The sequence below is a fragment of the Mus caroli genome, unplaced genomic scaffold, assembly GCF_978045245.1.
Source record: "Mus caroli unplaced genomic scaffold, Mus_caroli_1 scaffold_20, whole genome shotgun sequence".
Taxonomy (NCBI): domain Eukaryota; kingdom Metazoa; phylum Chordata; class Mammalia; order Rodentia; family Muridae; genus Mus; species Mus caroli.
In genome coordinates this window covers 18,701,032-18,728,918 of record NW_028227275.1, presented here as the reverse complement: position 1 = coordinate 18,728,918, position 27,887 = coordinate 18,701,032, and the positions used below count along the sequence as shown (strand labels likewise).

The window sequence follows — 27,887 nt, the reverse complement described above, 5'->3', positions numbered from 1 at the left end:
AACTTAGAGTCCAGTAGTGACTGTATGCACTAAGCAAAGCTCAAACCAGGGATTACTTTTAGATTCTTTAAGCAATGGCTCCTCCCGAGCTCTCCCACTCCTCGCTCTCTCTTTCTCTGTGTGTGGTGTTAGGGTTAGATGCAGGGCCAGTGCAAGGCAGGCCTCTGTCACTGAGCTGTATCCTGCTGCTGCTGCTGCTGCTGCTCTTGTTTTATTTCTGATGCTTTCTAGTGTAAGACATGGATAAAAGGGTTGTCTTAATGAAGGCACTGGATGGAGACTCCCAAGTAGAAATTCTGATGGTGTTGGCTTCATACCTACGATGCAAGACACTGGCCCCATGTCTTAAGCTGGCCCCATGAAATTAAGTAACAGAGGTTACCACCTAGGAAAACGAGAAAGGGGATTTGAATGTAGGCTTTTCTAATTAAAACTCATTTTTTTCTACCCTTTTGAAAGGTTTGGGGGATAATTGCCATTTCCCCCTTGGGGAAAATATTACTTTTATAAATAAATTTTTGATGTCCCCAGACAATGCATATAATAGGCTTCTTTTTAGTTATAGATACCAAAGATTGGCTAGCAGCTTTAACTGAGAGAAAATTTCTTTGGTTTGCTATAAATCTGGATGATAGTTTAAACCTGTTTCTCCTTCCTTTTTTCCTTAGTAGGAATCCAGAACATCTGGACATCATTCTTTACTCTCAGCTCTTTCTGTAAAGACCAAAGGTAGATCACTAAATAAAGAAAGAAACCTGGGCTGTAATAGAACTGTTGCCATTTAACTAGCTGTGTGGCTTTGAGGTCTTACCAGTCTTTCTGTCCACTTCCCAACTAGGAATGCTTGCTCTACCTAACCATGGGGAGGGTTTTTTGAGTACAACATAATTTAATCTTGAAAAGGTGCTTTTACAAATTTAAGATATGGTTCTGTTTTCTGTGTTGTAATATGGCATGAGTATTGACAAGAGTATATTATGTATTGCTGCTCTTCCATTACACGGAACAGATGGACCTGATCAGTCATGGCATTCTCCCTTGGCAGGTACTGACATACCCATTGCCAGTTGATCAGCATTAGCACGGACCTAGCATGTGCTCATTGTCTGTACTGTATGCTATTCTGTTATAGATCCTTTCATTTATATATAATAATCTAACCCTTCTTTGTCCTCCATGAAGAATTCTGTTGACTGCCAGGGAGTTAAGGACAGAAAAGATAGACGTGCTCCTTGTCTCTGTACATGAACGATACTGATTACTTTGGGTTTTCTTGATAAATGTTAGTATTTTACTCTGGACGTTCTCTGCCCTGTCCTAAAAGAGTTGAACATACCTAATCATTTGAGTTTCTCCGATAGAATTTTCTATCCTACTTGGATTCTGCTGACGTTTCAGTGGAACAGCTTATCCCTCAGTCCTTTAAGGGAGAGCACTAAAGCTGGAAGAGTTGAGGAGAAGGAAGTGCCAGCCCACTTAAAGCAAATCACAGTGTGTGTGTCAGAGGAAAAACCTTTAGTGCATTGTTCTTGAGCATGAGGAGAGTGTCTTTTGGTCCAGGAGAGTACGCAACAGATCAGAGCTGTGCTGAGAGTGGAAGTGGAACATAGATCATCCCTGAGTGCTTCGGATTGAGGTTAATCAGGTGTTTCAACCACTGCTTCATGCTCAATGATGAAACCGCATAAGTAAAGGGCTCAGCACAGGAGTATCTGGGACATCTTCCTGTGTTCTCCATTCCAAATATTTGATTGCTGACTAAAATTAGAAATGTATGTCACTGCTTCTCAGAATAAGCTGCTCTCTCATCTTCAAAGTCTGCTATAATTTTATTTCATAATTTCACTTCATTCTTAGGAGGAGATGATTAATTGGCTGGTTCTAAAAGGCCAGCATTTGGTTCATAGGTCTAAAGCAGAGGAAGTAAATAATTTAATCATTTAGTTTGATTAATTAAATCACAGCAAACTTAGAGTCATCTCGGAACAATACTTGCTCTTTTGTAGTAAAACAGATTTACCCATGGTAGCTAACTCTGGGAAACCTTCTTGCATATTCCATCATTCTGCAGCGCTGTATTACTGACCATAGTCAGATTTTCAAGGTATTTTCATGTTTTTTCCTGTATTAATCTGAAATTCACTTCATTTCTAACCATATAAGTATGTGAAAAAATTTTTACAGAGATGTAATATTTATCCTTTTTTTTTTTTTTTTTTTTTTTTGATTCAGAGACAAAAATGTCAACACTAGGACTAACTGACCACTTCAAGTGTTGCTAAAATAAACAGCCCATGGTTCCTTGTACTTAACACACTGTAGATCATCTGCCAGTTAGCTGGGGCCTGATGAGCTCTGCATTACCTTCTCCTGGAACACTGATGAGCGTATAAATACTTGATAAACTTTGTCTGAAGCCTTGCTACAATTAAGAGTTTGCTTATACTGCTCCCTTCTCTTGATCTCCCAAGTTTGCCAGGGAATAAAGGAAGGCAATTAAATTTGCCCAGGCTTGTTCTGCACAAAGCTTGCTGATTATTACTCTGTAGGTGGCGACAAGTGGGTTTTGTGATCATTTTTTAAGTGCCCAAGTAAATTTTGAAAGTCTTTAATTTGCAGCCCTTCTCTTTCCTTCCCTTTTCTTGTCAAATAAAGCCTGACCTGGGGCATTCCCTTCTCAGGCCTCAGCACCTCTCTTCCCTGACTTCAGTGGCTCGCTCAGTGGGCATTCTATCTGTGCTTTCACACTGGAGTGGGCGTCTTCAGGACAGTTTATGGAAATGCTTCAGGCTAGCCATTCCCTTCTACTGTTCCAGTCTCTCCTGCTCCCTTCTACTGTTGCCTGGGCTGTTTGCGCCCTTCACTCCTTTGTGCTCAATGGAGGCCATGCTAATGACAGCCTTTTTTCATGTAGCCAGTCATGTAATACCTTCTTTTGATAAAGGGACATGTTTCTTTCAGTTAATTTTTTCACATGCTTTTCCTATTCTTTTGATATTTTCAGATGCCAGGATCGTGGGAAGTATGCTACTTAAAAATAAGAACTGGGTTTCGGCCTTAGTTCTTCCTGATAATTGAGCCTTAGTGAGTCATGCAAGTCCCCTGTCTCAGAGGAGAGCACTTGAAAGGCCCTTTGACCTGTATTCTCTGTGTTTCATATGCTTTATAGTTTCGCTATTTCTGTGTGCTTCTTTGTTTCCATGTTTTACCACCAGAATTGACACACCCATGCACACATGCACACATGCACCTGCTCAGGTGAGACTTAGAAGTTAGGGGACTTTTGTTAGCAAGCATTTAGCAGTGGACATATTTCAAAATTGCGACTTTACAAAGATGGCACAGTGTCTGTATTATATGTTTTATAACACCAAAAGCAAACACATTAACACTCATGTTCCTTAGGCAAAGTATGTAACAAGTCACACTAAGTGAACAGTACAAGCCTCATGTCGGGTTAGGTTTGTTAACAAAAATGAATTTTGACACAAACTTTACAATAAAAACTTTATCTTCAGAACTTTTGATTTTGGACTTGTGAATTATAGGGCGGTCATATTTTTCTATTGTTTATGGATAATTTTTCTGATTTGTTTCCTATCTTAATGAGCAATTTTAGTTCTAGTAAATAATTTTCCTGATTCCTTTGTTTTTCCTTGGAATTCACAACCAGTTTTTTTCATCCGTGGCTGCTTTGCATTTACATCTTCCCTAACTCAGAACCATGCTACTTTCCTAGGAAGTCCTGGCAAAGTTTGGATAAGTTTATCCTTGGCATTGCTCATGGAGAACCTCAGCCAACCCAAGCCTGCCTGCTTTGCAGTTGAATTCTTGGGCGTAGTGTTAATCAGCCTCCAGTTTGTAATTTGTTGATCCTCATTTTTTGCCTTGTGTAATTTTGTTGCTATATTCAGATGATGCCACAAGATGGTGCCCAAATAGCAAGGAATTTCTCTCTCACATTCCCAGCCAACTTCCTTCCCCTTAACAGTACAGTCAAGTGTAGTTTAGAGATTTTGTAAGTGATGTTCATGATTTGGAAGATAGGTTGAGATAGCAAGTGTTAAAACTCACCTTGATTTCTGTAATCCACCTGGTTCATGACTTGAAGACTCTTTTGTAGACATTGTCAGTCCGGAATAAGAACTCTTAAAAAGAATCATTTAAGGCTTATAATATGTATTTCTGGTATTAAGGTGAATGGCTGTCAGCTATAAAGTTAGAACTGGTATTGTGCACAAAAGAAACTATTTGGAGCACAAAGTTGTATATGTTATATTGGAGACACCTACCAGTACACCGAGTTCCCTGGGTGTACCTCAGAGCTCAGTTGCCTAGACACCGTGAGCTCCTTTGCTAAAGTGGTCCTCCTGCATTAGTTTTTTAGGTGGCTGGGCCTACAAGCATGGTCTGCTGCTCTCAGCTAGTATATATGTACTGGTAAATGAAAATGAAAAATGAAGTTTCTATATTAAAAATAATTAAAGGTGAATTATACCATTTATATATTTTGTCTTAAAAATTAGTCACTCCTTTTCCTCCGTTTTACATGGTGATTATTTTTTCTTTCTGGAATAGTCTCTAGAACAGTGGTTTTCAAGCTATGGGTTGATCCTTTTCACAGGGGTCACCCAAGACCATTGGAAAACACGGGTATGTGCATTGCAATTTATAACAGTAGCGAAATTATAGTTATGAAGTAGCACACATGTAATTTTATGGCTGGGGGTCACCACAACATGATGAACTGTATCAAAGGGTCGCAACATTAGGAAGGTTGAGAACCACTGCTCTAGAACATTTTTGGTTTGGTTTGTGTTTAACGTGTGGAGCCCTGAGTTTCATCCTAAGCATGACAGAAAAGAAAAGAAGGAAAGGTAAAAAGAGAAAGGGGAAAAAAAGAAAGAAAAACCAAGAGTAGTATCAGTTCTTTAAAGCACTTGGAAAGCTAAAAAGATGTTAATTAACCTCTAGGATCAGGTGAAAGGTGATCAAGGAATCCCCCTGTCTCATGAATAATCTTTGTCATGTAATTTGATTAAAGGAGACTTAGTGGCATGTGGAATCTATAATCATATGATCAACATTGGCCTTTATTTACAGAGAGAAAACGGTTGGAAGCCAAGCAACGGGAAGACATCTGGGAAGGCAGAGACCAATCTGTGGTTTGAATGTCGGTTCCTGAAAGGAGTGAATCCATGAGTGGGAAGTGGTTGATATTCTTGAGACAAGAGGATCTTTCCAGAGCTGTGCACATGCAGATGAGCATGTTAAAGAAAACATGAACAAAACAGACGACTTGGAGAACGAGGGTCCAGTCCTCACTCTTGAATTCAGACCTGTCCACTGTGACAGAGATGTTAAAAGGAACTGTCATGTGGGAAGGAAAATGGAAGTGGCTTCTAAGTGTCCTGGGTGGAGCAGGGCATGTTCGTGTGGGTCAGGCCTCCAGGAAGTCTGAAGCAAATGTTAAGCAAAACAGAGGATTCAAGCGTGCAGTGATAGGAGTCGCAGGTCCGTGCAGGGTGCTCCTTAGTACTTCTCAGAGTGGAGAACTGCAGGATGAGGGGCAGCAGTAAGATGGGGAGTGGAAACAGCTCACAGACAGGAGTGCCTGGTGCACTCGGCTCGTACAGAGACTACACTGCTGGCCCAGAACTCCAGAGCCCCTGAACTACGGCGCATCGTGGGTGTTTGTTCCTGAGTGTGTACTAAGCTTGGGGCCTGGTACTTGGGGCCTTCACAGCAGCCGGGTCTGCTACCTTCCTTCCTCACAAGAACCAGCCCTAGGGAACTGAGTGCCGCTCCAGTTTAATCAGTGATATCTTGTGAGAGGGAGACATTAAAGGCTATTTTATAACATAAATCATTTTGGTGTTTATAAATCTTAACCCCCATCCAAAAACCAACATCAGAAGAAGAAAACAGAAAAACCTGTAGATGAGTTCTCTAGTCTTAATGTCTCTTCATGCCTGGTTTAGACAGGTACTAACTTTTATCAGCCCAGCGAGTATAGTGCTCTCTGTCTTTTCTGCCCTAGTGTAGATCCCTAAGTGCTGTCTTGGCAGTTCTGTGTGGCAGCTCCTCCTGCCCTCATCTCCTCATGCATCTTCCCTCAAATCTGACACCCTACAGGAAACGTCTGTCTCACAGTATGTTCTTGGTACAATCTTAGCCTGTGCCAGAGGCTTGGCAAGCAGGCCCAGACCATGCAGTACAGTGATGGGCCGAGCCGCTGGATAGCTTAGAGCCTCCAGCTCAGCCTTTTCTGTCTCACAGCTGCCTTCCTGGAGGTTTTGGAAAGTAGTTCTGTGCTGAGGAGACGGTAGTGCTGGTCTCTAAGGTGCTGAAGTGGCAGGAACCGGTGTCACATTGTGTTTTCAACTGGGGCAGAACCTGCTTTTGATTCCTGTGACAATGATGGATTAGCAGCTTTGTCTAGAACGTGGTAGAACGGGGCTCTTCAAATATCCCTCGATGACCCTGGCCTTGGCTCTGAGTCCTGACCTGCCCCTCTTGCTAGTCCCAACTGGAGCTCTGTCACAATTCTTCAGCACTGTTTCTTCACTCCAGGCTTGCCTTTCCAGAGGCTCTGTACAGTGCCACCTTCCATATGTGGGAAAGCATTGTTTTCTTGGTCCTCTGTTTCTGCTCAAGTCTTCGACTTCCACCTGTACAGCCTGTGCTGTGTTCACTGTGCTCGCTCTGCTCTGTTTGAGCAGTGGATACAATGAAAGAAAATACCAAGGACTCCAGTACTGCCTTTTATTATTTTTTATGTTATTTATTATTAATATAATAATATATTATAAATATATTTATTTTATATATTACACGTTACCTTATTAATTTTCTGTTATTAATTTTATGTATATCTGAATTCCTGGTAACTGTGGAGGCCATAAGTGTGTGTAGATCTCCCGGGACTAGAATTACAGTTGGTTCTGAGCCACCACATGGATGTTGGGAATTGTACCTGGGTCCTCTGGAAGAACCAGGCTCCTAACTGCTGAGCAGTTAACTGCTCCAGCCCCCAGCATGGCTTTATACCGAGAGACACTTTGAAGGCACACACTTGCCATGTTTTCACACCCTACCCCAAGTTAGATGCCATGACCATGGCCATACATGTACCAGACAGCACTCACCTCTGAGCTACACCCTCAGGCTGGATGACCTTGAGAAGGGACAAACGTGTCTGTGACAGGACTTCTTGTTAGCGGCTTTAGTGTCCTTCTCTAGAGGCATTGTTAATGTTTATTACCGAGTTTTTAAAGAAGCAGCCTGTCTTATGTCTGATCATCAGCTGCGTTTAACTCAGGATAATTCTCATCCGTCTCGGAGAACAGGTTTTTAAGTCAGCATTTGAAAGTTTTGGGACAGTGCTGTCTTCTATTGAAAATATGCTTTTTTTTGCTTACATTATTCCAGTAATTGGGGATGCTGTGTATTAGTCAGTGGTAAGAAGTCCCAGCCACGGCTCAAGCTTGTCCATGCGGGATAAATCCTTGGTTAGATCTAAATGCCACATTTATAAGAGGAGTTAATGGGAGAACACGGTGTGGCTGCTGCTCTCTCAGGGAACAGACCTCTCTAAGATAAGAAGGGCTGTTTGAGTGCTGTGGCTGCGCTGAAAGAAAAGTTAGCTGTGGGGGATAACCTCTCATGGACACTACATATATGTTTTGTGTATGGTAAAGGTCTAAATCTCAGGGTTATGTAGAATTTCTAGTAAAAAGCTACAGTCTCTGTGGATTCTAGTTTTCTCTTCATCGTCTAAAAGCCTGTTAGCTTAGCTTCTGGGGAGAGCTTCCTAGCCCTTCTCTGGAGCACACAGGGTGCCAAGGTGAATGTCTTCTGAGGTTTTTGGTTCTGTCTGGAATTTGGCGGTTGGTATTCTGTTAACATTCCTCATCTAGTTCTAAGTCATGCCCAGCCACCAACCTGCCCGTGTCTTTCCCTTTCAACTCAGAAGTTTAACAGCACAGCCCTTGTATAGCTTTTTCCAGGAATTAGAACTGGCTGCCCCTACCACTCGTGTGATGTGGGCCGGAAAGCTGAGAGCATGCTGGTGGCTGTCTGCCTGGCCTGCTTTTGCTGGCCTCTTGGAAACTAGATCCAACAAGAAGGTGAGGGTAACCTCCCTGCCCAAGTCCAGTCATCACTCGCCACCCCACCCCTAGCTAGCTGCTCACATTCTTTTGCAGAAAGAACATTAGCTTCATGTGTGAGGATAATATCACTGTTTGCTGGATCCAACAGGAAATCAGGCCTTCCCTTGTTTACCTAGACTGTTACACCAAAACAGGCTTCCTGTGCCAGATGAAGGAGATGACGGAATGGAGGAGACAGAAAAAGGTACGTTTTGTTCACAGAAGGTATCCCAAAACATGTCTTTTCACTATGAGGGTAGCTCTTGTACTGTGGGGAGGAGAATGCTGTAAAATCAGTTCTGTCTGCTACCCTCTATTTTTTATTTTGTAGCCTCTGTTATAAAAGTCTAAAGTCTGGGTTACACCTTCTCATTCCTCCCCTTCACCTCTCAGCCTTCCTGACCCAAGATTCACTGTTGATCTTGGGCAGTGTAACTGCAAGGCAGGTTAGTGTGTGACCCAAGAAATGTACTGGGGTGGGCTGTCCCAAGGATTGTGTTCTGAGCGCCATCCAGCTCTAGAGGGAAGGGGGCAGAGTGTAGTGCACTGGAAGCTGCGGAAGCTCAGCTGGTCTGGTCTTTGTAGCAGCCCATAATGAGCAACCTTTATTGGCATTATAAGATCTAGAAGGATCATCTGTGTGTATATCAGTGGAGAAAAGGTCCAGGCGTGCCCTAGAAGACTCCAGGTCTTATACCACCTGAGCAAGAACAGAGCACAGCCGCCTCACTGGATGGTGGCCGCCTCACTGGATGGTGGCCGCCCCCAGGTTTCCTTCTCACTTCTTGTTAACTCGGTCTTCTGTTCCTAACTCTACTGGACCTGTCTTGGTGTTCCTGCAGAGGGGCTTGACTGACCAATTTCTTCTCAGTTGCAAAAGTTTAAGGTGAAGTGGCTTTGGTTAAACCTGAAATTTAGGCTAACCCTACAATGTGGGTGATTCTAAGAGACTGGCCTGCCTGCCAGATATGGCACCTCCCTGGGCTGAGGTCCTCCGAGGCTGAATTCATGTGACCTCAGCCTTCATCTTTCTTTTGGCTACTCTGAAGGAAAGACCCTGACTCGTCATTCTGTGAAACCTGCTCCCCAGCCCCAATAATTGAGGTGGTGATCCATCAGGAAATGGAGGAGGCCTGAGGGTTCAGGGATATTGGAAACACCATGTGTGACCGAATGAAGGTAAAGATGCCAAGGAGAGGCCTCAGAGCCTGAGATGTGAGTTCTAAGTGAGGGTAAGCTGAGGGACTGTGTTCACCAGCTTCTCTGCCAGGTGTGACTTTGACATGGTTCTTTTGCCTGGAGCGTATAGCAGAGAGAACTGACTCCATCCACGGCTTGTGTTCTCTGGTCCTCCAAGACATTTGCAAAGCACCACTTAGAGGGGGCCTTGGTCACAGTTCATCCCTGAGGAACTTAGAGCTCCTGAAACTGGGAACTGTGCATCAAGTTGTAAAGAAGATCGAGTCTCCTGAAGGAAGAGAAGGTTGAGCTGGCCCAGAGCCATCCTGAGAGAACTGCCATCCCGGGTGATGATCTGGCCACTGAAAGGCCTCCTGAGCAGCTTCTTGGTGCCCCTTGTCCTGTGAGTCAGGGCTTTGTGAAGGGCATGGCTCCAGTCAGCTGAGGTATCTGGTGTGTGAGCAGAGCTGGGAGTGCAGTAATGGCTTCAGATCAAGTTGTTCCTGAGTCGCTGTTCCTGCTCCAGGGAGAGCTCTGCATTGGCTCGGTAGGAATCTCCTGTGGGCCAAAGCAGAAGAGTTGAGTGGACAAACCCACCACAGCGCCTTTCTGTCAGGGCAGTCAGGCAGCAACACCGTCTGTTGTGTGGAAAGGCTATACTGGTTTTTCTTTATTCCCTCCCCATGTTCTTTCTGTGTGGCCACTCTACCTGCCTTGTCCCCTGGTTTCCACCTGGTAACTCAACAGCAGCAGGAGACTCTGCAGTGACAGGGGTTGTCTGTGAGTGTAACTCCAACCAGCTTCGTCTCAGCCTCCGCCATGACAGCGAGCGAGCTGGCTCCTGGCTCCCCTCCCTGCAAGCTTACAGGGACAGTAGTTTCTCATTCCTTTACCCCTGGGCTCAGTGTCACTTGTTTCCTGGTCCTCTAAGGAGCTCTTGTCACATAGCTAGCTTCAGGTGCACTGCAGTGAGTCGTACTGTACTCTAGCACTGTCTTTGTGGGTCCCTAGCAGTCTGCTTAGAGAGGCCCCATCATCTCCACGTGCACAGTCCCAATTCCTCTCACATTCTCGTTTCGTTCTGTGTCAGCAAAGTCTACTCAAGTTACCCAGATGTGAAACTTTAATGCTCCTTCTCATTCTCTCCCAGTTGCTGGCAGAGTTTATTTTTAAAACAAATGAGGCTAGGGATATAGCTCGATGATAGGGTGCCTGCCCAGCCCATAGAAGGCCCCGAGTGTGTGAGCCTAGTACCACAGATGAAATATAAAAAACATCTTGACTGAAATTTTGTCAGTGTCCCTGTTTGAGAGAAGGAGACCAGGGAGTGCTTTTCTGTCACAGCCCCCCCCCCCCCCAGGGAGCACGTCAGTGATCTAGAAGCTCACAGTCCATTTTTACAAAAGGAAACTACCCAGACATACTGGCACACGCCAGTTCTGTACACAGAGGCTGAGGCAGAAGACTGCCCAAGTTGAAGGCCAGCTGAACTACACATACCTGTTTCAAAGAACAGAACATTGTAATTAAAACCTTGAGGCTGGAGGGATGGCTGAGCAGTTGAGTGTGGACTGCTCTTAAGGGCCTGAGTTTGGTTCCCAGCACCCACACTGTGGGGCTTACAGTGGCCTGGGACTACAGTCCCTCTCGGTTCCATGGACACTTGTGCACATACCTTCACGTGCACACACCATTAAAAAATCTTTAAAAAAAAAAAAAGGAGAAAGAAAGGAAGAGAAGAAAGAAAAGAGCCTTTGGGTTGAGATTTCCTCACTGTCTTAAGTTGGAGAGTGGTGGGAGTTAGAAGGCAGCCACAGAATACTTTTTGTCTTCACTTCTGCGTCTGCGTCTCTTTCAAAGCCCTGCTCAAATACCACTTCCTCAGATATCTCACCCACTCTCTCTGCTTGCTCCCCATTTGCTTTGTACTCCCCAAGGTAGGGCTTTCTGATTCTATGCCTGTACACCCTCTACAGCACGGCGGCCTGTGTCCTACTGTGTGATACTGTGATCAGTACAGTTGTAGTCTTCAAACACACTGACAAGACAGCCCTGCCTTAAATACATAGACCTTAGCAAGTCTAGGCACCGTTCAACTGTGAGATGGAGGGAATTCTGTTTAAAAAGCAGCTAACTCCTTCCTGTATCTATCTGAAACTACAGTCCTCTCTGCTGCTGTTTGTAGCTGGAGGTAACAGCAGAGATCAAGGAGAACTTTTTCCTGGAAAGAAGGCAATTCAGGAAAATGACAGGAAGTGTGTGTGTGTGTGTGTGTGTGTGTGTGTGTGTGTGTTGAGACACAGTTCCTCTACATAGCTCTGGCTGTCCTGGGCTCAAGAGATCTGCCTGTCTTTCCCCAAGTGCCAGGATTAAAGACTTGCACTATCATACCTAGGCAAGAAAAAAAATCTTGATGTGGCTTGGGAGGACAGGAAAGAATCTAAGACTGGAAACTAGTCAGTCATCCATGAAGGCATATAGTTGCTAGGTGGTGAGGTTGATGACCAGTGTCCTCCTACCATAGCTGTCTATATACACCATCTGTGACACACAAGGCACACCAAGGTGTACCTCTTAAAGTTTTCCAGCCCCGGCAGCTATACGAGGCTGGCGTCGCCGTGGCCGCATTACCTGTGTGGCAGTTGTGCAGCCAGACTCGCTGTCCATCATACTTGCAGCGGCACCGTATCATGTTATTGGAGAAATCTGACTCTGCAACGTCGTTTGTGGGGTTCACAACCACCTGCAGTGAAGGGGACATCAAAGCGGGGGATGTGGTTTCTGAGTGACTTTACATCTTACCTGGTATTCTGCAAAATGGTCTCTCTATGCCCTGATTTGCTGATCCTTAGTCACCCCCAGGTGGTAGACATCAGCATCCCTCTTCCCAGATGTACAGATGAAGATTAAGAATTACCCACTGTCCACCGAATCAGGACTCAAACCCAGAGCCTTGGGGTCCCCTTTGGGCTCCACCCCTACAACACAGCTCCTAAAAGGAACAGATCTGTTGGCTCCCCCGGGGAACCACCTTTCTCTGATGCCCAGAGCTTCTGTGACTGCTGGAGTCATCCTTACCTGGAAGATATAGTCCCCTGGACCCACATCTGTGATATCCACCCACTGGCAATCGATGTCATGCCGGTAGGTGTCCCAGCAGCCTACAGCCACTCCCTGTTCCCCAAAGTTGGCACATGCATAGCGCCGCTGCACTCCTGAAAAGGACAGTACACAGTTACCATTGCACCGAGAAGGCACATGTGCCCAGGCATTTTGTGGTTGCTCACCGGCTTCATTAGTTAATCCTCAAACTGGCTGGACCAGCTCTGTACTTCTGCCCAGTCCATGGGTTCAGTTAAAACTTGCCTGAGTACAGAATTCCTGCTAGCTGAATTTAGCATGGGCAAACAACATTCATGACAAAGACTGTTACTTTGGATGCTCCAATAAAAGTTCCTGTTGGCCTGAGAACTGTGAGCGAGGATTCTAGCCTTTCTGAACTAATTCTGTCCACCAGCCCTTGGCAGGCCTGGTTTTCATCTGGATACATCACTTAGGGATCAGACTGTGGGGTACATGTAGGAAACACATTCCCTGCCCTCCAAGAGTTGCTCAAAGTGTTAAGCCTTTTTAAGGTGATACAAACTGGTGGGAATTGAGAGGAAATGAGGACTTTCCACCTGTTTTGGAAGCCAGAAATTGACATTTCGTATTGCCAGGCTAGAATATTCAAGAGCCTGGGGCTACTGGACAGGGGAGAGAGGAGCTTAGACCCAAAGGTACTTGAGAAATCCGTTCGAAGTACACCAGGAGGCTATATAAATAGAAACCCACGAACCTGAGGGGCAGTTTGTATCTTCTAGACAGAAGCTGGCCTTATGTCCCTCAGCCACCTTGGAGCCATTGAGCGTGAGCAGGTCATAATGGGTGAAGACCTCGATGCTGTGGTAGTGCCTGAGGAAGGAGGAGAGCTGTTAGCCCTACAGCAATAGGAGTGGGTCATCAGGAGACAGTAGCAGGGGAGGCTGAGTGAGGCCCATCATTACCCACAGGGGAAAGCTGTAATAACAGGGCAGTGCCTGCCCTTCCTCCTAAGTCCAAGATGAGCATGGTCACAGACTTCTTTGCTGGCATCCCTGCCAGGCAGCAAGGCACAGCCATCCCCTCTACTTGGAATCTTAATTCAGATAGAAGAGGTACAAACTGCCCCTGGTGGCCTTCAGAAAGCTGGGACCTGGGCTGCAGGATCCAAGACAGAGGTGGGTGGGGGAGCACTGGCCCAGAGATGGCCTAAGTAGTGAAGAAGCTGGGGAGAGAGTTTATTGTGCTCCATCAGCCTGGGACCAAATTGCTACCATATTTTCCAATCCAGTGGTAATGACAGCTCTGTGCATGCTACAGGAAAAGGTGCTTATTAACTCAGGCAAGGCCAAGTCCTCAAATCGCTGCCCATTCCTCTCAGCTTTCCCTGTTGCACATCTATGTCCTGAAAGAAAATAGGACATTTCCCCTTCCACTCTGCCTCCGTCACAGGCATTGCCTCTCCTTTCTGGTCTGCGGGTTCCTTACAAGAAAGGATGCTCATTGTCTCCTTCCATACCAGTCGGTTCCCTGCCATTCCCTGCTTCGCCTTGTCACTGCAGGAACCTGCCAACTTTCTCTGCTGCGCAAGCATCCTGTTTTGTGTCTCCACACTTCTGGAGTCCCCACGACTTGACAGGGGCTGCCTAAGTCCAGTATAGGAAAAGTATGTAATACCATACTTAGCATACATAGCAGAGACCAACACTGGCAATCATGCACAACTGGCCCTATAAGCACCATTCACAAGGGTATAGCCAAAGATTGGAGATGGATATACATTGTAGGGCACAGGTAGGTGCTTCAGGGATCCTCTTGTCTCCTGGGGCAGGCCCAGCCAAGTGCCTAGAAAGGCAGACTTAACCAGGAGTTTGCCTGAGGCCAGAGGAAACCAAACTGTTTAGTCCCTAACCCTCTAGAGCCAAGTATAAGCTGGTACCAACCTGTGGCACTGGTGCCAAATCCAGCTGTGGCGTCCAGCCTTGGGACGGAAGTCGGCCCGGCCAAGGTTATAGATCTGTGAGGAGAAGCGCAGCAAGCGCCGGTACCCGTAGGGCCAGTCCATGTGATCAGCAGACTTGGAAAGGCAATTTTCCTCGTGAGCACAGTACAGCATGCTGAGTGGACGATCCTCCAAGTACGCCGTCTCTTGTACCAGCTGGGCGTTCATCACAAGGTCTGGAGCACCTGGGGGACAGGAGATGAGGTGGGGAGCAGGGGTGAGAAAGCCAGTGCCTGCTATCCAGCATAAGCACAGCTCACCCCCAGACTACTGAAAGAACGCAAGAAGGGCAACCGAGTGGAAAGGTGTGAGTCCAGTAACAGGGACCTGGGAAGCAGCCCCATTGTCATGGTTAAGTTTGGAGCCAGCATTCATTCTTGGCTGGGGCTCACTGTCCCAGGCTTTAACTGCATAATGTTTTTGTACCTCATATCTTGTCATCTACAAGGTGGGAATCACATTGGCTATATTAATAAGCAGTATCTGTAATATGCTTAGAGCATTGTCTAGCCTTCAGTAAACAGGAAGTGGATATATGCTATATTTCTTTCATAAAATGCTTTTCATCTTACAAAGGGCCTTTGTGTAGCTTAGTGGAGGAAAAAAAAGGCTCTCAAAGGCTTTGCTAATATCTAACTTGGTTATTTCAGCCAAGCCTTTGCCTTTCCCTGGAGGGCTGGAGGGAGAGGACAGGAGGGGAAAATGGAAGGAGTCGGTTGTGGAGCCTGCCCCTCACTGTGTTGTTCAGTCCACTGAGCTCTGGGCCTTGCTCCCTCTGGATGGTCCATCCTAGCTACTCACTTCTGTAGTCTCCCATGCACTCATTCCTCGGACATCCAGGCTATCTCCAGTGCACCTCTGCAATGTAGAAGTCCAACCTGAGGTCAGCAAGGTGGACCAGCCAGGAAAAGTGCATGCTATGCAAACCTGTGGACCTGAGTTCAACTCTTGTCTTCCAAGTGGAAGGAGAGACCTGACTCCCAAAAAGGTACACACATACACAAAACAACAACATTTTGTTTTTAAATCCAGTGTGCCTAAGTCTGTCAGCCCAGCCCCTTTCTTCTCCTTTAAGGGTCTCTCTTCTGAAGCCTCTCCCATCACTGTCCTTCAAGCATCAGTACCGGTATGTGGTGATCCATTGCTGTTGCCACATAACCTCAGAAGAGAAAAGGGGCCTTTCTCACAGGTGTTTGAGGTTAGGTATGCTGCCAGGTATGTGTGCCGATGAGAGTGATTGATAGGACCACTGGCTTGTTTCACTGGGTTTGGAGTGCACTACGACACATAATGCCTGTCAACATGCACTTGAGATTCCTGTGGATTCTGATGGAGAGAGCCAGGATATGGCCAGTGTCAGACCTGAGTTCCTAATATGGCCAGTGTCAGACCTGAGCTCCTAAAGGCAAGGAGAGCTTGCAGAGAGAGTGAGGGGGAAACAAGAAAGGTGAGGAAAGTCAAGAGAGAGGTGGCTGAGTACAGGCTGCTGGTCAGCCACCTGAATGGCTGTTGGCGCCAAATGTGCTCATTATGTCAGCTGCACTGGAAGTGCTTAAAGTCCAAGGTTGCCAAGCAACCAGCATGTGAGGCCTGGTTGCAGAGGGCACCACCAGCATCCTGTCCCTCTTTAGGGGAGGTTAAGAAGGGTGGGCACAGGGCTCTCCTCTGGGTGTGCTACACAGAGGGCTCCCTGACAGGTTGGAGAGTGGCTGGGAAGAAGGTCAAGTGGCCTCTGGGGTTGGTGCCAGCCTGCAGCCTTTGGACTGGATGTAATTCCCTTGGCTCAGGCCTTGCTGGTCAATGTCAAACAGATGCTGCCACCCTGAGAATCTGGGTCTGTGGGGCAATCTCTTGCCACAAACCAGTCGTGTCCTCAAGTCTTTTGGGTAAACTCCACAGCTTGGACGGGAACCCACAGCTTGGCCTTAGGCTCTGGTGTGCCACACATCTGTGTATCCTCCACAGCATATTTCAAAGTATTCCCCACAGACAATAAATTCATTCTATGTTGTAACTCAGCACACCCGAAGTTCTGAGAAAAACCGTTACCCCTCCTAAATGCAGTGGACTGCCTGCCACGTGTTCTATTCTGTGTCACTCTTTTAAAATCCATTGTTCACCATCCTCAAGTTGCAAGGCCTTTTTCCAGTTTCTTGTGCTTTTCTCAATTCTCACAGTAACTCCATGAGGGAGTGACAGACAGCTCAGTCTCCCAGCTGGAAAACAGTGGAGCGCTCCCTGTGTCTGCTCCCTGACCCTGCCACCCACCCGTCCTTCACTCACTGTTCATACAGGCAACGCCAGCCGAGAAGCGCCCTGGGCCGTGGGAACAGTGCACGGGCCCATGCCTCTGACACTGCTGCAGGGCCATTTCTGTGCCTGAGCATCGAACTCCACTCATCACCACTTCTTTGGCCTCTGGTGTCCCCTGCCAGTACCAGGTGTCCTGGGGAGACAGTATGTCCCATCAGAGCTGAGAGGTAGCACAGTGCAAAGTCGTTCTGATGCCTCCATCCTACCATCCCTCCAACCAGTCCAGCACAGGCCTTAAATTCTTCAGTGAGGAGAGCCCTACCTAGTGGGCAGCCCTATCACATTTGAACCCCTCTGACACTAAGGGTTTCTATGTAATTGGGGCAATGCCCTACTGCCCTACTGCCCCAATTCCCTACTGCCCCAGTGACCTATGGCACTGTCCCATCCATGTCTAAGAAGGCAGCTCTGCTGTTTGAGTGGGACAAGCCTGACCCCTCATTCTCACATCAGGTAATGTGTCCCTCCTCCTCCCCCATTCCCAGCTGCCCCTCACATCCCAACCAGGGCAGAGTCTGGGCCTCTCGAGTGACATCTGCTCTTGCACAGTCCAACACACCTGTTGGGAGCCCACAGATAGCGATTCTGCCCCAGCCTCCTCCCTCTTTTACCCTTAGACTTTGCAGCCCTCTCCCTGGAGAGCACACTGCAACCCCCTGGCCCCACATCTCCTCCACTGAGTCAAACGTCCGCCAGCCACGAGCTTGTACATGAGCTGTTTCTTCTTCCTCCATCTAGTTAGCCTCAATTCATGGTTCCTTCAGATGAAACTATATACCAGGTCATCTCAGCAGCCTTCCCTCAGCTCTGCTCTTGTCACCCAGTTGGTGACAACCTATAGCTTCACTCGTGAATAAGTGCCGAAGGAATGAATGAACGGGTGGCCAGCAGCTCTGGCAGAGAGGGGTTCTAGTCCTGCCTGCCCAGGAGGCTGTGGCTGTAGGAACAGAGCCAACCTGAGACCTACCTTGAGAGCAAAGTTGGCAAATCCCAGACCAAGTTGCCGACAGGTCACCATGGCTTCGGTGAGCCCCCAGTGGTCACTGCATACAGTCCCCCATCGTGGGACCCCATTCACCTCCACCTGCACCTCCACCACTCCCTCTTCGGAGTTGCGTCCACCAGCCAAGCGCACCTGCAATAGGCAGAGACCAGTAAGGAGAGAAGCCAGGGTTGCCAGCTGGGAGACCCGCCAGACAGTCCACCTCTATCTCCTATAACATAAGCTTAGATCATTAGCTAGTGTGTGATGGCTCTGCTTGCTAGAAAAATCTGGCTGTGGCAGGGGCTTCTGCCCTGGACCTTGCCCTCCTACCTACCTACATAGAGTCTCCCACTATCAGTGGTGACTCGGTTTGCCAAGGGCATTTGTGTCTGCCACCTTGTCTACTGTCATCCCGTGAGAGAGTTAGCACCATTTTCCAAAACGCCAGCAACCTGCCCACCATCCCCAGAACCACTCCCCAGCACTGTTTGCTGGTAGTCTTTGGCTTGCACTTTCTTTCTCAGCTTTTCTCAGTTCCTGGGTGTGTGAGGCCAGTGTGTATACCAGTGAAGTCCCACGTCCCGCTGCCATCTAGGGAGCTCTTAGGCCACCCCAGGCCCCTGCCTGAGGGCATTCAGGCCTAAACCCACCTTGTTCTGGAAGCCCATGTCTGGGATGTTGCACCTGACAGCAGCGTCGTTTGCATGTTGACAACCATTCTGGGATCCTTCCAGGGCAAGGCAGTCACCCAGGGTCCGCTCATACCCCCGGCAGCGCACCTCACTCAGGTGGATGGGTCCTAGCCCTGCAGGGAAGAGTGTACTGGGTGAGGCTCCTCTGTAAACCACAGCCGCGACTTCCTCTCCCTGGGGAGGGTACATCCGAGCCCTCTTAGACACCCCGGACCTCTTTGCTCACCTTGACCCAGCTGGGCCCCAAAAAGGGCCTCCCGGGCAGAGCCAAAGCCAAGCTGGCGACACACGACGCTGGCTGAGATGAGGTTCCACCTGTGGTCACAGACTGTGCCCCACTGGCGGTTCATGAGCACTTCCACACGGCCCTCACCCACCTGAGCCCCAGAGCGCAGGCGCACTTTCAGCTCCTGCTGAAAGGGAGAGAACGGGCTTCAGGGGTGGACCTCAGGGTGGGGCTCCTGTAAGCTTCACCAGCCAGAGGCAAAGCCTAGGTTCCAATTCTGCCTTTGGCTTCCCACAACTATCTCTAGACCTCTGCTTCTTCACTGGTGTGCGTGTGCGTGTGCGTGTGCGTGTGCGTGTGTGTGTGTGTGTGTGTGTGTGTGTGTGTGTTGGCGGCGGGGCTCACTAGCGCTCTCTCACCTACTTTTTTAAAAGACCAGGCTCAGGTTCAGTGCCTTCACCCTCAGTGGGTTGCAGCTACAATTTAATTACTCTTTTCACGGTTGCCTTCTATCCATGGCAAATAATGTCAACTTTCCATCTATGGGAGGATGATAAATGACCTCCTTTAAAAAAAAAAAATCCTTCCCAAGGAGCCCAGCTCCTCCTCCCCTTATGGCTCCTCTCTCCTCTACCCCACTGGGCAGGGCACTGCTGGGCAGGACCTGCACCTGCAGATTGGTCAGGACCCTGGGGGCTGACCTCTGCATGGGACTCCTTGTGTGTCGGCTTTGGCTTCTGTCGGCGGAAGTGGGGCCCTGACACACAGCTGACCACAGCGTGCATGCCGCCTGGACAGGCTGGCCGAAGCTTGCCCCTTCCTGGAGCCACCTGTACCTGGCACTTGGCCAAGTGGGGCTCTGTCCCCAGACAGTCAACCCGGTGAATCCAGAAGGAATTCTTTTTTGTCAAGCTGTTGAGCCTGGAACATAAGAAAATATGGATTGGAGGAGCGTTTGAGTGGGGATGAGGGAGCTCAGAGGAGAAGGGGGGGAGGAAAAGAAAAGGGGAGAAGGGATAAGAGGAGGGGGAGCACTTCCTGGGAGGAGGGGGAGCGCTTCATGTCATACCCCTTTGCCTGCTAACATACCACTACTCACCTAGACTTGGGATCCTTCATCTTCAGATTCCAGACTTTTCTGTGACAGAGAAAACAGATAGGGTGAAGGGGTGCAAGAACTCTCCTTGCCCTCCCACCTTGGTTCCTCAGTTCCGAAGTTCATAGCAGACTTCATAGCTTATGGATGTTTTCTCAGCTCTTACTTTAATACCGAGATGTTTAGGAGCCTGATGGGATGTCCACCCCACAGATAGGGATGGCTGCTCTTCCACTTTACAGAGAAGGCAAGCAAGCTCCCTCAGCTCACCCTACAGTCTCCACTGCACTGGGGTTGCCATGGAGTTAGTAACTCATCCTTGCCTTTCCTCCGAGCCCCTAAATCCAGATGACAGGGTCCTTTAGAGGGTACCTGGGAGGAGAGACTTGGGAAAGGTCACCTGGAAGTCGGGGGCTTTATTGGGGGGGGGGCTGCCACCCAGGCTGTAACCAGGGCTGTCCTCCTGAAGGGAGGTGAATCAGCAGGGCCTGACTTGCAATTACTAGGTATTGAGGAGCCAGGGGACCATGTCCCCCTCATTCCCACAGATAGTGTCACATGCCTGCCCACCATGTCCTTTATTCAGAATCACAGTTCTCTAAGCCAGAGGCAAAGGACTTAACTGCCTAGAAGACAGACACGTGGCAACCCAGTAGGGGTGGGGCAGGCTAGATGACTTAGAGGTGCCTTGAGCTGTCTTGAGAAATGTTTGAGGCTGTCTCTGACACAGATGGTGGAACTGGGCTTGTGGTGGGTGTTTATGGAGCTAGTGGGATCTTCTGTGACAGTTTGGTCACATTTCTGAGAGTATTTTTATGTCTCCTTTACCCAAACTCCCCACCCCAGGTCTAGCTTGCATACAACCCAATTATAGTCCAGCTTGGGTCAGGACAGGAGTTCCCTGGACAGCACTGAGTTGCAGCAGAGGGTGGTTGAGGGCCATGTACCCCAACCAAGGCCCAGGGCTACTTCTTGATGGAGCCAAGTCCTGCCCCGGATGGGCCACACTGTAGGAACTACAAAGTCCTAAGAATCATCTGGAAGTGGCCAGAAAGTAAACGTCACGCTTGCCAACCCAACAGAAAGAACTGATGGTGGGATACAATGAAAGCAATTGAATGGAAATGCGTCCCTCCAGAATCTCACTGAGCCATTCAACATGGTTTATACTGCGCATGCGCGTTTATAGAGCGTGCGCATGCGCTTGCGCACGAGACACACACAGACACGTGCAACTCTTTAAGGTTTACATCCTACACACTCGCAAACACGCATGCACCCACACACAGGTACGCACAGACACATAAACACACAGGTCAAACTTGGCAATCCTGCCCTCCTACCTGTAGTAGTGACTGTTGACAGATGTCTGACTGGGAAAGCCCAGCATCCCGCACACAACCCTGCTGTTGTTCATGGTCCAGCCCTGGTCACACACCTGCCTCCAGTGGCCGTCGTACCGTACTTCCACAGCCCCCTCAGTCACTGGGCTGTGCCTTTTGGCACTGGCGAGGATGGGTTTCAGCCGTACCTCTTCTAGCCGCCGGCCCTGCAAGGCATAGAGTCACCTTACCATAGGCCATGTCCCTAGGTCCTGGGACTCTTGGAGTACAGTGCAGATTTTCCTGAGAAAGCCAGGCTTAGAATCATCTTCCTGCCCCTCATTGTCAGCCCCAGAGAGCAGGGGGCATTTGCTGAAGGCTATAGGGAAAATGGAAGCTGAAGTCTTGGTTCGTCTAGACTCTTTCCCTCCTTGGATCTATCAAACTGAGAACAGGACTAGAGCCCTTGGAGGATGAAGGTGTTTGCTGGGCATGGAGGGGTCTTCTTTGTACCACCCTGGAAAGAACTGAAATGCACAAGAATAGTTGTTTGGGACCAACTCCTGTTTCCTTGGTTCCTCAAGACCCACTACCCCTATCCCTGGGTGACTTGAACCCGTGTAGGGAGCCCCCCCAAGGTGGACCATTTCTGATCCAGTGTGCCAGGGCCAGCTGTCCTCAGTCAGAGGCTGCCTGGCGAGCAGAGGGTGGGAGCCAGCTCCCTGCCCTGCCCAATGCTGTTGTTTGGCTTGAGCTGTTTTTAGCTTGGGGTTGTTTGCGCTAGGAAGAGGCAGCAATTGTGGCCAAGCCTGTGGCTGGAGCAGCCCCTTAGTCCCACGTCCACCTCCTTCACAGGGAGCAGTTTCTCAGGTCCCACCAGGCCTAGCGTCTGGTCCCCTGACTGGCTCTACATGAATGGCTTCTCCTTCCTCCAGGTTCACTCTGCAGGAGGCTTTCTGCCTCATCTAGTCCTCAGCTCAGGATGGGACCTAGACAGCTGAGCTGCCTCACCTGAGGCCCGAGGGCATTGGAGACCTTCTCAGAGTGATATCCGTGCTGGCGCCGTGGGTGGCATACGACCCCAACATCTTCTGAGTGTCTGCAGTCACTGACACCCCAGCCGTTAGAGCCACACTGATCTAGGGTCTTCTCTGTGCCCAAACAACGAACATTGTCCAGCCAGATGGGACCTGTTGAGGGAGGGAAGATGAAGTCAAGGGTGAGGAGAGAGCGAGAGAGACTGCTTTCTCTCTGGTGGGACATTACACTGTCAAGCACTGAGGAGCAAGGGAAAGGGAGTTGGTTCTCTGGGGTCTTAGTGGCCATACCCACTGCTTCCTCTTGGTGTTGGGTCCACAGAAACTGTTTCTGGTAGATCTAGTGACTGATCACTAGTCCATCAGTCTACCGTTCTGTCCATCAGTTACTTCCTAAGTACCTACTGTGTGCAAATCACTATGCTAAGAGAAGTTAGACTTTAGTGGTGCTGGTGATCTCATTCCAAGCAAGAATGGGAAGGTCAGAGCAGAGGTCATTTGCAGCTAAACCCAGGAAGTGCCTCCAAGAGGCCATTTCACCTGGTCATGAAAGGTTGGGTAGGCTTCTAGAAAGTTCTACTGGAGCCTCATCAAGCCCAGTCCTAAGAGAAAGAAGCTTGCTCCTGTGTCCTTGCATCTTGTGAGACAGTGTGTCATGGCCACTCACCCTCTCCTTGACCATACTTGGCACTGTGTGCCCAGGTCAAGGCTGACTCAAAGCCCAGCTGTCGGCAGGCCACGGTAGCCTCCTGGAGAGCGAAGTCATCATCACACACCGTGCCCCACTGGCCCTGGTGCAGCACCTCCAAGCGGCCCTCCTCTGGTCTGTCTGCTGGCCCCACAAGCCTGAGCTTCTTGGTGCCTGATGACTGCGGCCTGCTGGAAGGGGCTTGGCTTAGCAGCAATAGCAGGAACAGGGAGAAGGTGGGTGGTTGGGGCCACATCATGGTGATTTCAGAGCGCCTGGGGAAGGAACGAACGGTGATCACCACCTCCACTCAAGGAGAGTAGGCAGGAGGGAGAGAGGCCTACTCACTCAATGCAGTCCCTGGATCCTCCAGGAGTACCATCAGATTAGAAACATCTGCCTAGCCATAACACCACTGTCTGGCTTCTGCTGTTCCAGCACCCCAAGTAAAGGGGGTGTATAAATGCTGGGGTGGGAAGGACTATGCAGGGCAACAGGGTCTTTAACTACTGCTGTGTGGCCTGGCCAAGTCTCTTATGTCCAAGGTGAGGTTGAGCCAAATATCATCTGCTGTCTTCCCCAGCTTGGATGGCATGTTCTTCCAGTCATAGCCCAGATTTGTAGCTGTGTCGTTCATGCATTGGTTACAATAGTTTGGGGAGGGACTTCACTTTGGTCCATTTAAGTCAGGTGTACTACGGACACTTAAGTGAAGACATTAAATATACTCCCCACCTTCCCTTCACACGGAGATGTAGGGTTGGGGGAGGCTTTTAAAGAAGGGATGTTTAAGCTGGGCGTGGTGGCTCCCACATACAATCCCAATACTTGGGAGATAGAAGCAGGAAGATCAAGTGTCCAAGGTCAGCCTCCGTTACATAGTGAGTTCAGCCTGGGCCATGTGAGACCCTGTCTCAAAAACCAGCTAACCAAAGAAAGTAAGAAAGAAAGAAAAAAAGAAAGAAAGAAAGAAAGAAAGAAAGAAAGAAAGAAAGAAAGAAAGGAAGGAAGGAAGGAAGGAAGGAAGGAAGGAAGGAAGAAAGAAAGAAAGAAAGAAAGAAAGAAAGAAAGAAAGAAAGAAAGAAAGAAAGAAAGAAAGAAAGAAAGGAAGGAAGGAAGGAAGGAAGGAAGGAAGGAAGGAAGGAAGGAAGGAGAGAAGAGAAGAGAAGAGAAGAGAAGAGAAGAGAAGAGAAGAGAAGAGAAGAGAAGAGAAGAGAAGAGAAGAGAAGAGAAGAGAAGAGAAGAGATGGAAGGAAGGAAGGAAGGAGAGAAAGCACTACTTAGCCTGGGTCTTGTTAGATGAGTAAGAGTTCTCTGGGGCTGAAAGGGGCTATTTCAGCTAGAGAGGAAAGGGTGGTTAAAAGGGGAAGAGAAAAAGAGTGTATGCAGGAGCAGAGCAGGAGGTACCCATCTCCCATTACTGCTGGAGATGTGAAAGGGAAGGTGGGCAGGCAGGTCGCAGATGATGGAGGAGCTTGTGTGCCCTACAACACAGAGCATCTTCTCTTCATCTTATCAGGATGAGAAACCCTGGGCAGGTCCAGGCAGGAACACATACAGTAGGGAGACCGGGGAGGGCAGGCTGGAGCCCTCAGCACTTTATCGACTTTAGTCCTGGGACTGGCAGGCAGGGCAGGGCATAGAGATGAACCATGTCTGAACAGAGCTACTAGAGTCCCCTGAGGCTGCCCACTGCTGATGTTCCTCTACCCTGGCTCTGGAGGTCACCCTAGGAGTGGATAGAGAAGACTGACATCTTGCCAGCGCCTGTGTCTTCTGATAAATAAATAAATAAATAAATAGGATCTTGTTATAGAGCTAGAGCTTGCTTTGAGTTTGGGACCCTCCTGCCTCTGCCTCCCAACTCCCAAGATTACAGGACGAGCCAGTGCAGTTGGCCTCTTGGAGATTTTATCAGTTAGATTAGGTGTTGAGGCATCTGGAGACATTAAACACTACTCCTTACCCTCACTACACATGGACAGAGAAGTGAGAATGCTTTTTAAAGGGGTAACAGGTCAGCCAGGAATGGAGGCCTCTACACATAATCCTGGCACTTGGGAGGTCGAGGCAGGAAGATCGAAAGTTGAACTTGGCTACCTGGCAACCCTACTCATGGAGAAGGACACATCTCATCATCAGCCAAAGTAGAGAAAATCTCAGGCTCTGTTGGTATCCAGCTATGAGTCGCTCCTTATTCTCCCTGGACCTAGTGCTGGGCTAACCCCATGGCTTTGAGCAGTGCAAGGCTGGATGGAAAGGAATGGAGGTATACCAGATAGCCTTGGGGAATGAGGCTCCGTGAGAGTGAGGACTTCCTGTTGCATTGCAGTGCCCAGTGTGATGCCACATGTGAATGTGGCACTCTGAACCATTTGTGGTTGCCTGTGTGGGAGGTGCCCCGGCATGGGGCTCGCCGTGTGGGAGGGCTTTCCAGCAGAGTCAGACTGCCTGGGTTCAAATTCCACTTCCTCACTCGCTTAGGTAATGCGAAACAACTTTGTACCTCAATGTCTGTCTCTGTCAAATGGAGGTGACATCTATGCCTACCAAATCAATAGGGACATGCCAGTCTCTATGCAGAAATGAACCATCAATATCACCACGGCAGCTTAGTAGAACCATTGGTCACCACTGTCCAACTGTGGGTCCCTAGACTCATCCCTGTCCCTTCCACCTATGCTATGAGGCCAGACCCCACCTCCACCCCATCTGACACACAGAGACTAGGCCAACTCTTCCCATTGGCTCTGCTGCACTTTCTCCCAGATGACAATCCCGACTGGTGTCACTCCACACTCAGGGTCCTGGGGGATCCAAGATGATTGTCACCAGAGTGTTCACTTTCCATGTCCCCTTTCTCCTCTGTGCGCCTCTGAGGGGGTGGGGAGTGGGTCACTGGGTCTGAAGTGAGAGATGACCCTATACCACTCCTACTATGGGTCAGGGAACTACCATCAGTGACCATGTCAAGAGTCCAGGTTTCCTCTTTTGGCCTCTCAATTTGCACACATGTGAAATGGCCCTAGGGTGTTAACATGCTGTTGGGGTCTCTAATAGGCTAGGCTGTTCTGCTTTGTGACTGTGGCTCAAGTCCCCACTGTTGGAGGTCTCCTCAGAAGCCACAGGCCTTCAGGCTCCTTGCCTAGAGACAGGGGTGGGCTTCTGCTGCAAGACCTGGGCCTGTAAGCTAGCGCAGTGCCCTTCCTTTCAAGCCACCAGGATGCAGGCCCTGGAGAGCCTCCATATTTCCTGCCCACTCCAGGTTCCCAGAACTGTTACTCACACCAAGCTCGTCTCCTCATTGTCATTCCCAAGACAGAGCCTTCATCTCCCAGGGCCCATTGTTAAACTCCTACACACACGTCAACACCCAGCTCAAATGCTACTCCCTCCAGAAAGGTCTCCCAGCATTCTACCTTCTTATTTGTTCCCACCGGACTGAGTACAGGAGGATTGGGCTGAGAATTGGGTCTTGGAGAAAGAAGGAGCCCTTTCTCTTCCCCAGGGAGAAGGGAATGGGTGAGGGGGCCACAGGATAAGAATGCCTCTAGGACCATGTTTGAATAGGCCTCTCCACTTCACAGATGGAAAGGTCGGGGCCCCGGGAAATGAAATAGCTGGACTGGCCAGAATTCAAACAGGCCACCTGGCTACAGTCTGGGCTCTCATTGATTGATTGATGTTGGATGAGGGAGGGAGAGGGAGGGTGAATGGAACTCTACCTTGTCACTGGCTATATGACTCAGGCTGAAGTGCAAGGGCACTGGAGTGAAGTCTGAAGACACAGGCACCTGGCCTGGCCAGGAGGGAAGGCTGGGAGAGGATGATTGCCCAGGATTCCTAGAGGTTTTTTTTTTTGGGGGGGGGGGGCTATCCTGAGAGCCCAGCTGTCCTTTTGCTGTGGCTCTCTGGGCCTTGGTCTAGGCCCTGTACCCTTATGGCATCGTTCCTGTGGTTAGAGCAGAGCCAGCAAATAGGCTCCCACCTATATAGGGCTGGGGAAGGTGGGGTTTGAAGCCCTCTGCCTCCAAACCCTCTTTCACATCATCTCCAGCAGTCAGCTCTGTGTAGAGGGGAGCCCAGCTCTGCTACAGCTCTTAGTGCCCCGAGTCACAGGAGAGACATCTAGTTCTATTTTACTCCGACCCCAGCATTCTTTCAGGGTGAGAAATGGTTACACACAGAGTGTTCACACACAGTGTATTCACAAACCTAACACGCAGACTCCCGCTTGCCAGAGCTCTCTCCACTCATGTAGCCTTGAACCAACTCCCCTAACATGGGCACTTGTCCAGTGAGGAAGCAGGTTGTGACCCACCCACTGGGCTGACTTATCCATGGGATCCCCCAATTCCTTGGAGCTTCTAGAGGCCTGCCCACCCGCGAGAAACAGTAGAAAGGACAAGACAGACAGCAAGAGGCAGACAGGAGATCGCAACAGGCAGGAGCTCACCAGCAGGATCTGGAGGTCGGGGCTGGGCCGGGCGCCGCGGCAGAGCAGCGCTAACGGGCCTCCCGGGGCGCCCTGGGGGCTTTTTATCCACCAGCCTCCCGCCCCAAGTCGGGGCCTTCCCCGGGGGAGGTCGCAGGCCCCGCCCCGGGCGCGCCTGTGTGCACGGGCAGCCCCGCCCGGCCGGCCACCAGCCAGGCGCGCAGCTCGGGACTGGGCCAAGTTGGGAAGTCCCAGGCGCGGGGGGGGAGGGGGTTGACGGAGTCCCGGAGACGCATGGCGGGGGACAGCGTCCGGAGGCAAGGATCGGGTCTGCGAGTGCCTCTGCAGGCACGGTTTTCTCTTCTATCAAATGGGCGATCGGGGCTCTGTCCCATTAACCTTATAGAACTGAGCGCCCCACAGTCTTAGGTCTGGATCCCGTGGGCTGCTTCTGCAGGGCAATGCAGGCGTTCTTTGGGGGTGAGGGCCCCCGTTCAGTGATAGGATGATGCAGCTTAAGTAACAGTCTCTCTGTGACCTGGTCCCCAAGGTTTACTGAAGGCGGCTTGAGAGCAAAGCTCTGCTCATTATGAAGTTCAGTCCCAGGAGACAGGATTTGCTTCCCAGAGTCATAAACCTCGCAGCAGAGAACTTAAGACTTCTGGGACTTAGCCAGGA

The 27,887-nt window shown here is 49.3% G+C and overlaps 2 protein-coding genes across 2 annotated transcripts in view; one reads left to right on the top strand and one right to left on the bottom strand.

Moving 5' to 3' along the window:
- R3hcc1l (R3H domain and coiled-coil containing 1 like) overlaps nucleotides 1-5,866 on the top strand; it is a 74,457-nt gene extending 68,591 nt beyond the window's left edge. Inside the window, exon 7 of the mRNA XM_021151698.3 lies at nucleotides 5,104-5,866. Within this exon, the coding sequence (XP_021007357.1) occupies nucleotides 5,104-5,171 (68 nt within the window). The 3' untranslated portion in view covers nucleotides 5,172-5,866. The remainder of the gene's footprint in view (nucleotides 1-5,103) is intronic.
- Nucleotides 5,867-8,221: 2,355 nt separating this feature from the next.
- On the bottom strand, nucleotides 8,222-27,308 carry Loxl4 (lysyl oxidase like 4). Its single transcript, XM_021151737.2, has 15 exons — nucleotides 27,231-27,308; nucleotides 22,754-23,049; nucleotides 22,061-22,239; nucleotides 21,071-21,276; nucleotides 19,731-19,769; nucleotides 19,333-19,552; nucleotides 18,632-18,815; nucleotides 18,364-18,518; nucleotides 17,696-17,863; nucleotides 16,699-16,861; nucleotides 14,357-14,600; nucleotides 13,171-13,286; nucleotides 12,411-12,547; nucleotides 11,964-12,075; nucleotides 8,222-9,890 (listed from the first exon to the last, which is right to left on the bottom strand). Exons 2-15 carry the CDS (start codon nucleotides 23,031-23,033, stop codon nucleotides 9,820-9,822), a joined length of 2,274 nt encoding a protein of 757 aa, XP_021007396.1. The 5' UTR covers nucleotides 23,034-23,049; nucleotides 27,231-27,308; the 3' UTR covers nucleotides 8,222-9,819.
- Nucleotides 27,309-27,887: the final 579 nt, after the last annotated feature.

Excerpts from the sequence above, each read along its gene's own strand:
- Loxl4 (XM_021151737.2), bottom strand. The coding sequence starts at position 23,033 with ATGATGTGGCCCCAACCACCCACCTTCTCCCTGTTCCTGCTATTGCTG. Across the intron at positions 14,601-16,698 it reads TGGCGTTGCCTGTATGAACA|GTGCTCCAGACCTTGTGATG; the intron begins GTGAGTGAAGGA and ends CCTGTCCCCCAG. Across the intron at positions 9,891-11,963 it reads GCTGCACAACTGCCACACAG|GAGATTCCTACCGAGCCAAT; the intron begins GTAATGCGGCCA and ends TTTGGCCCACAG.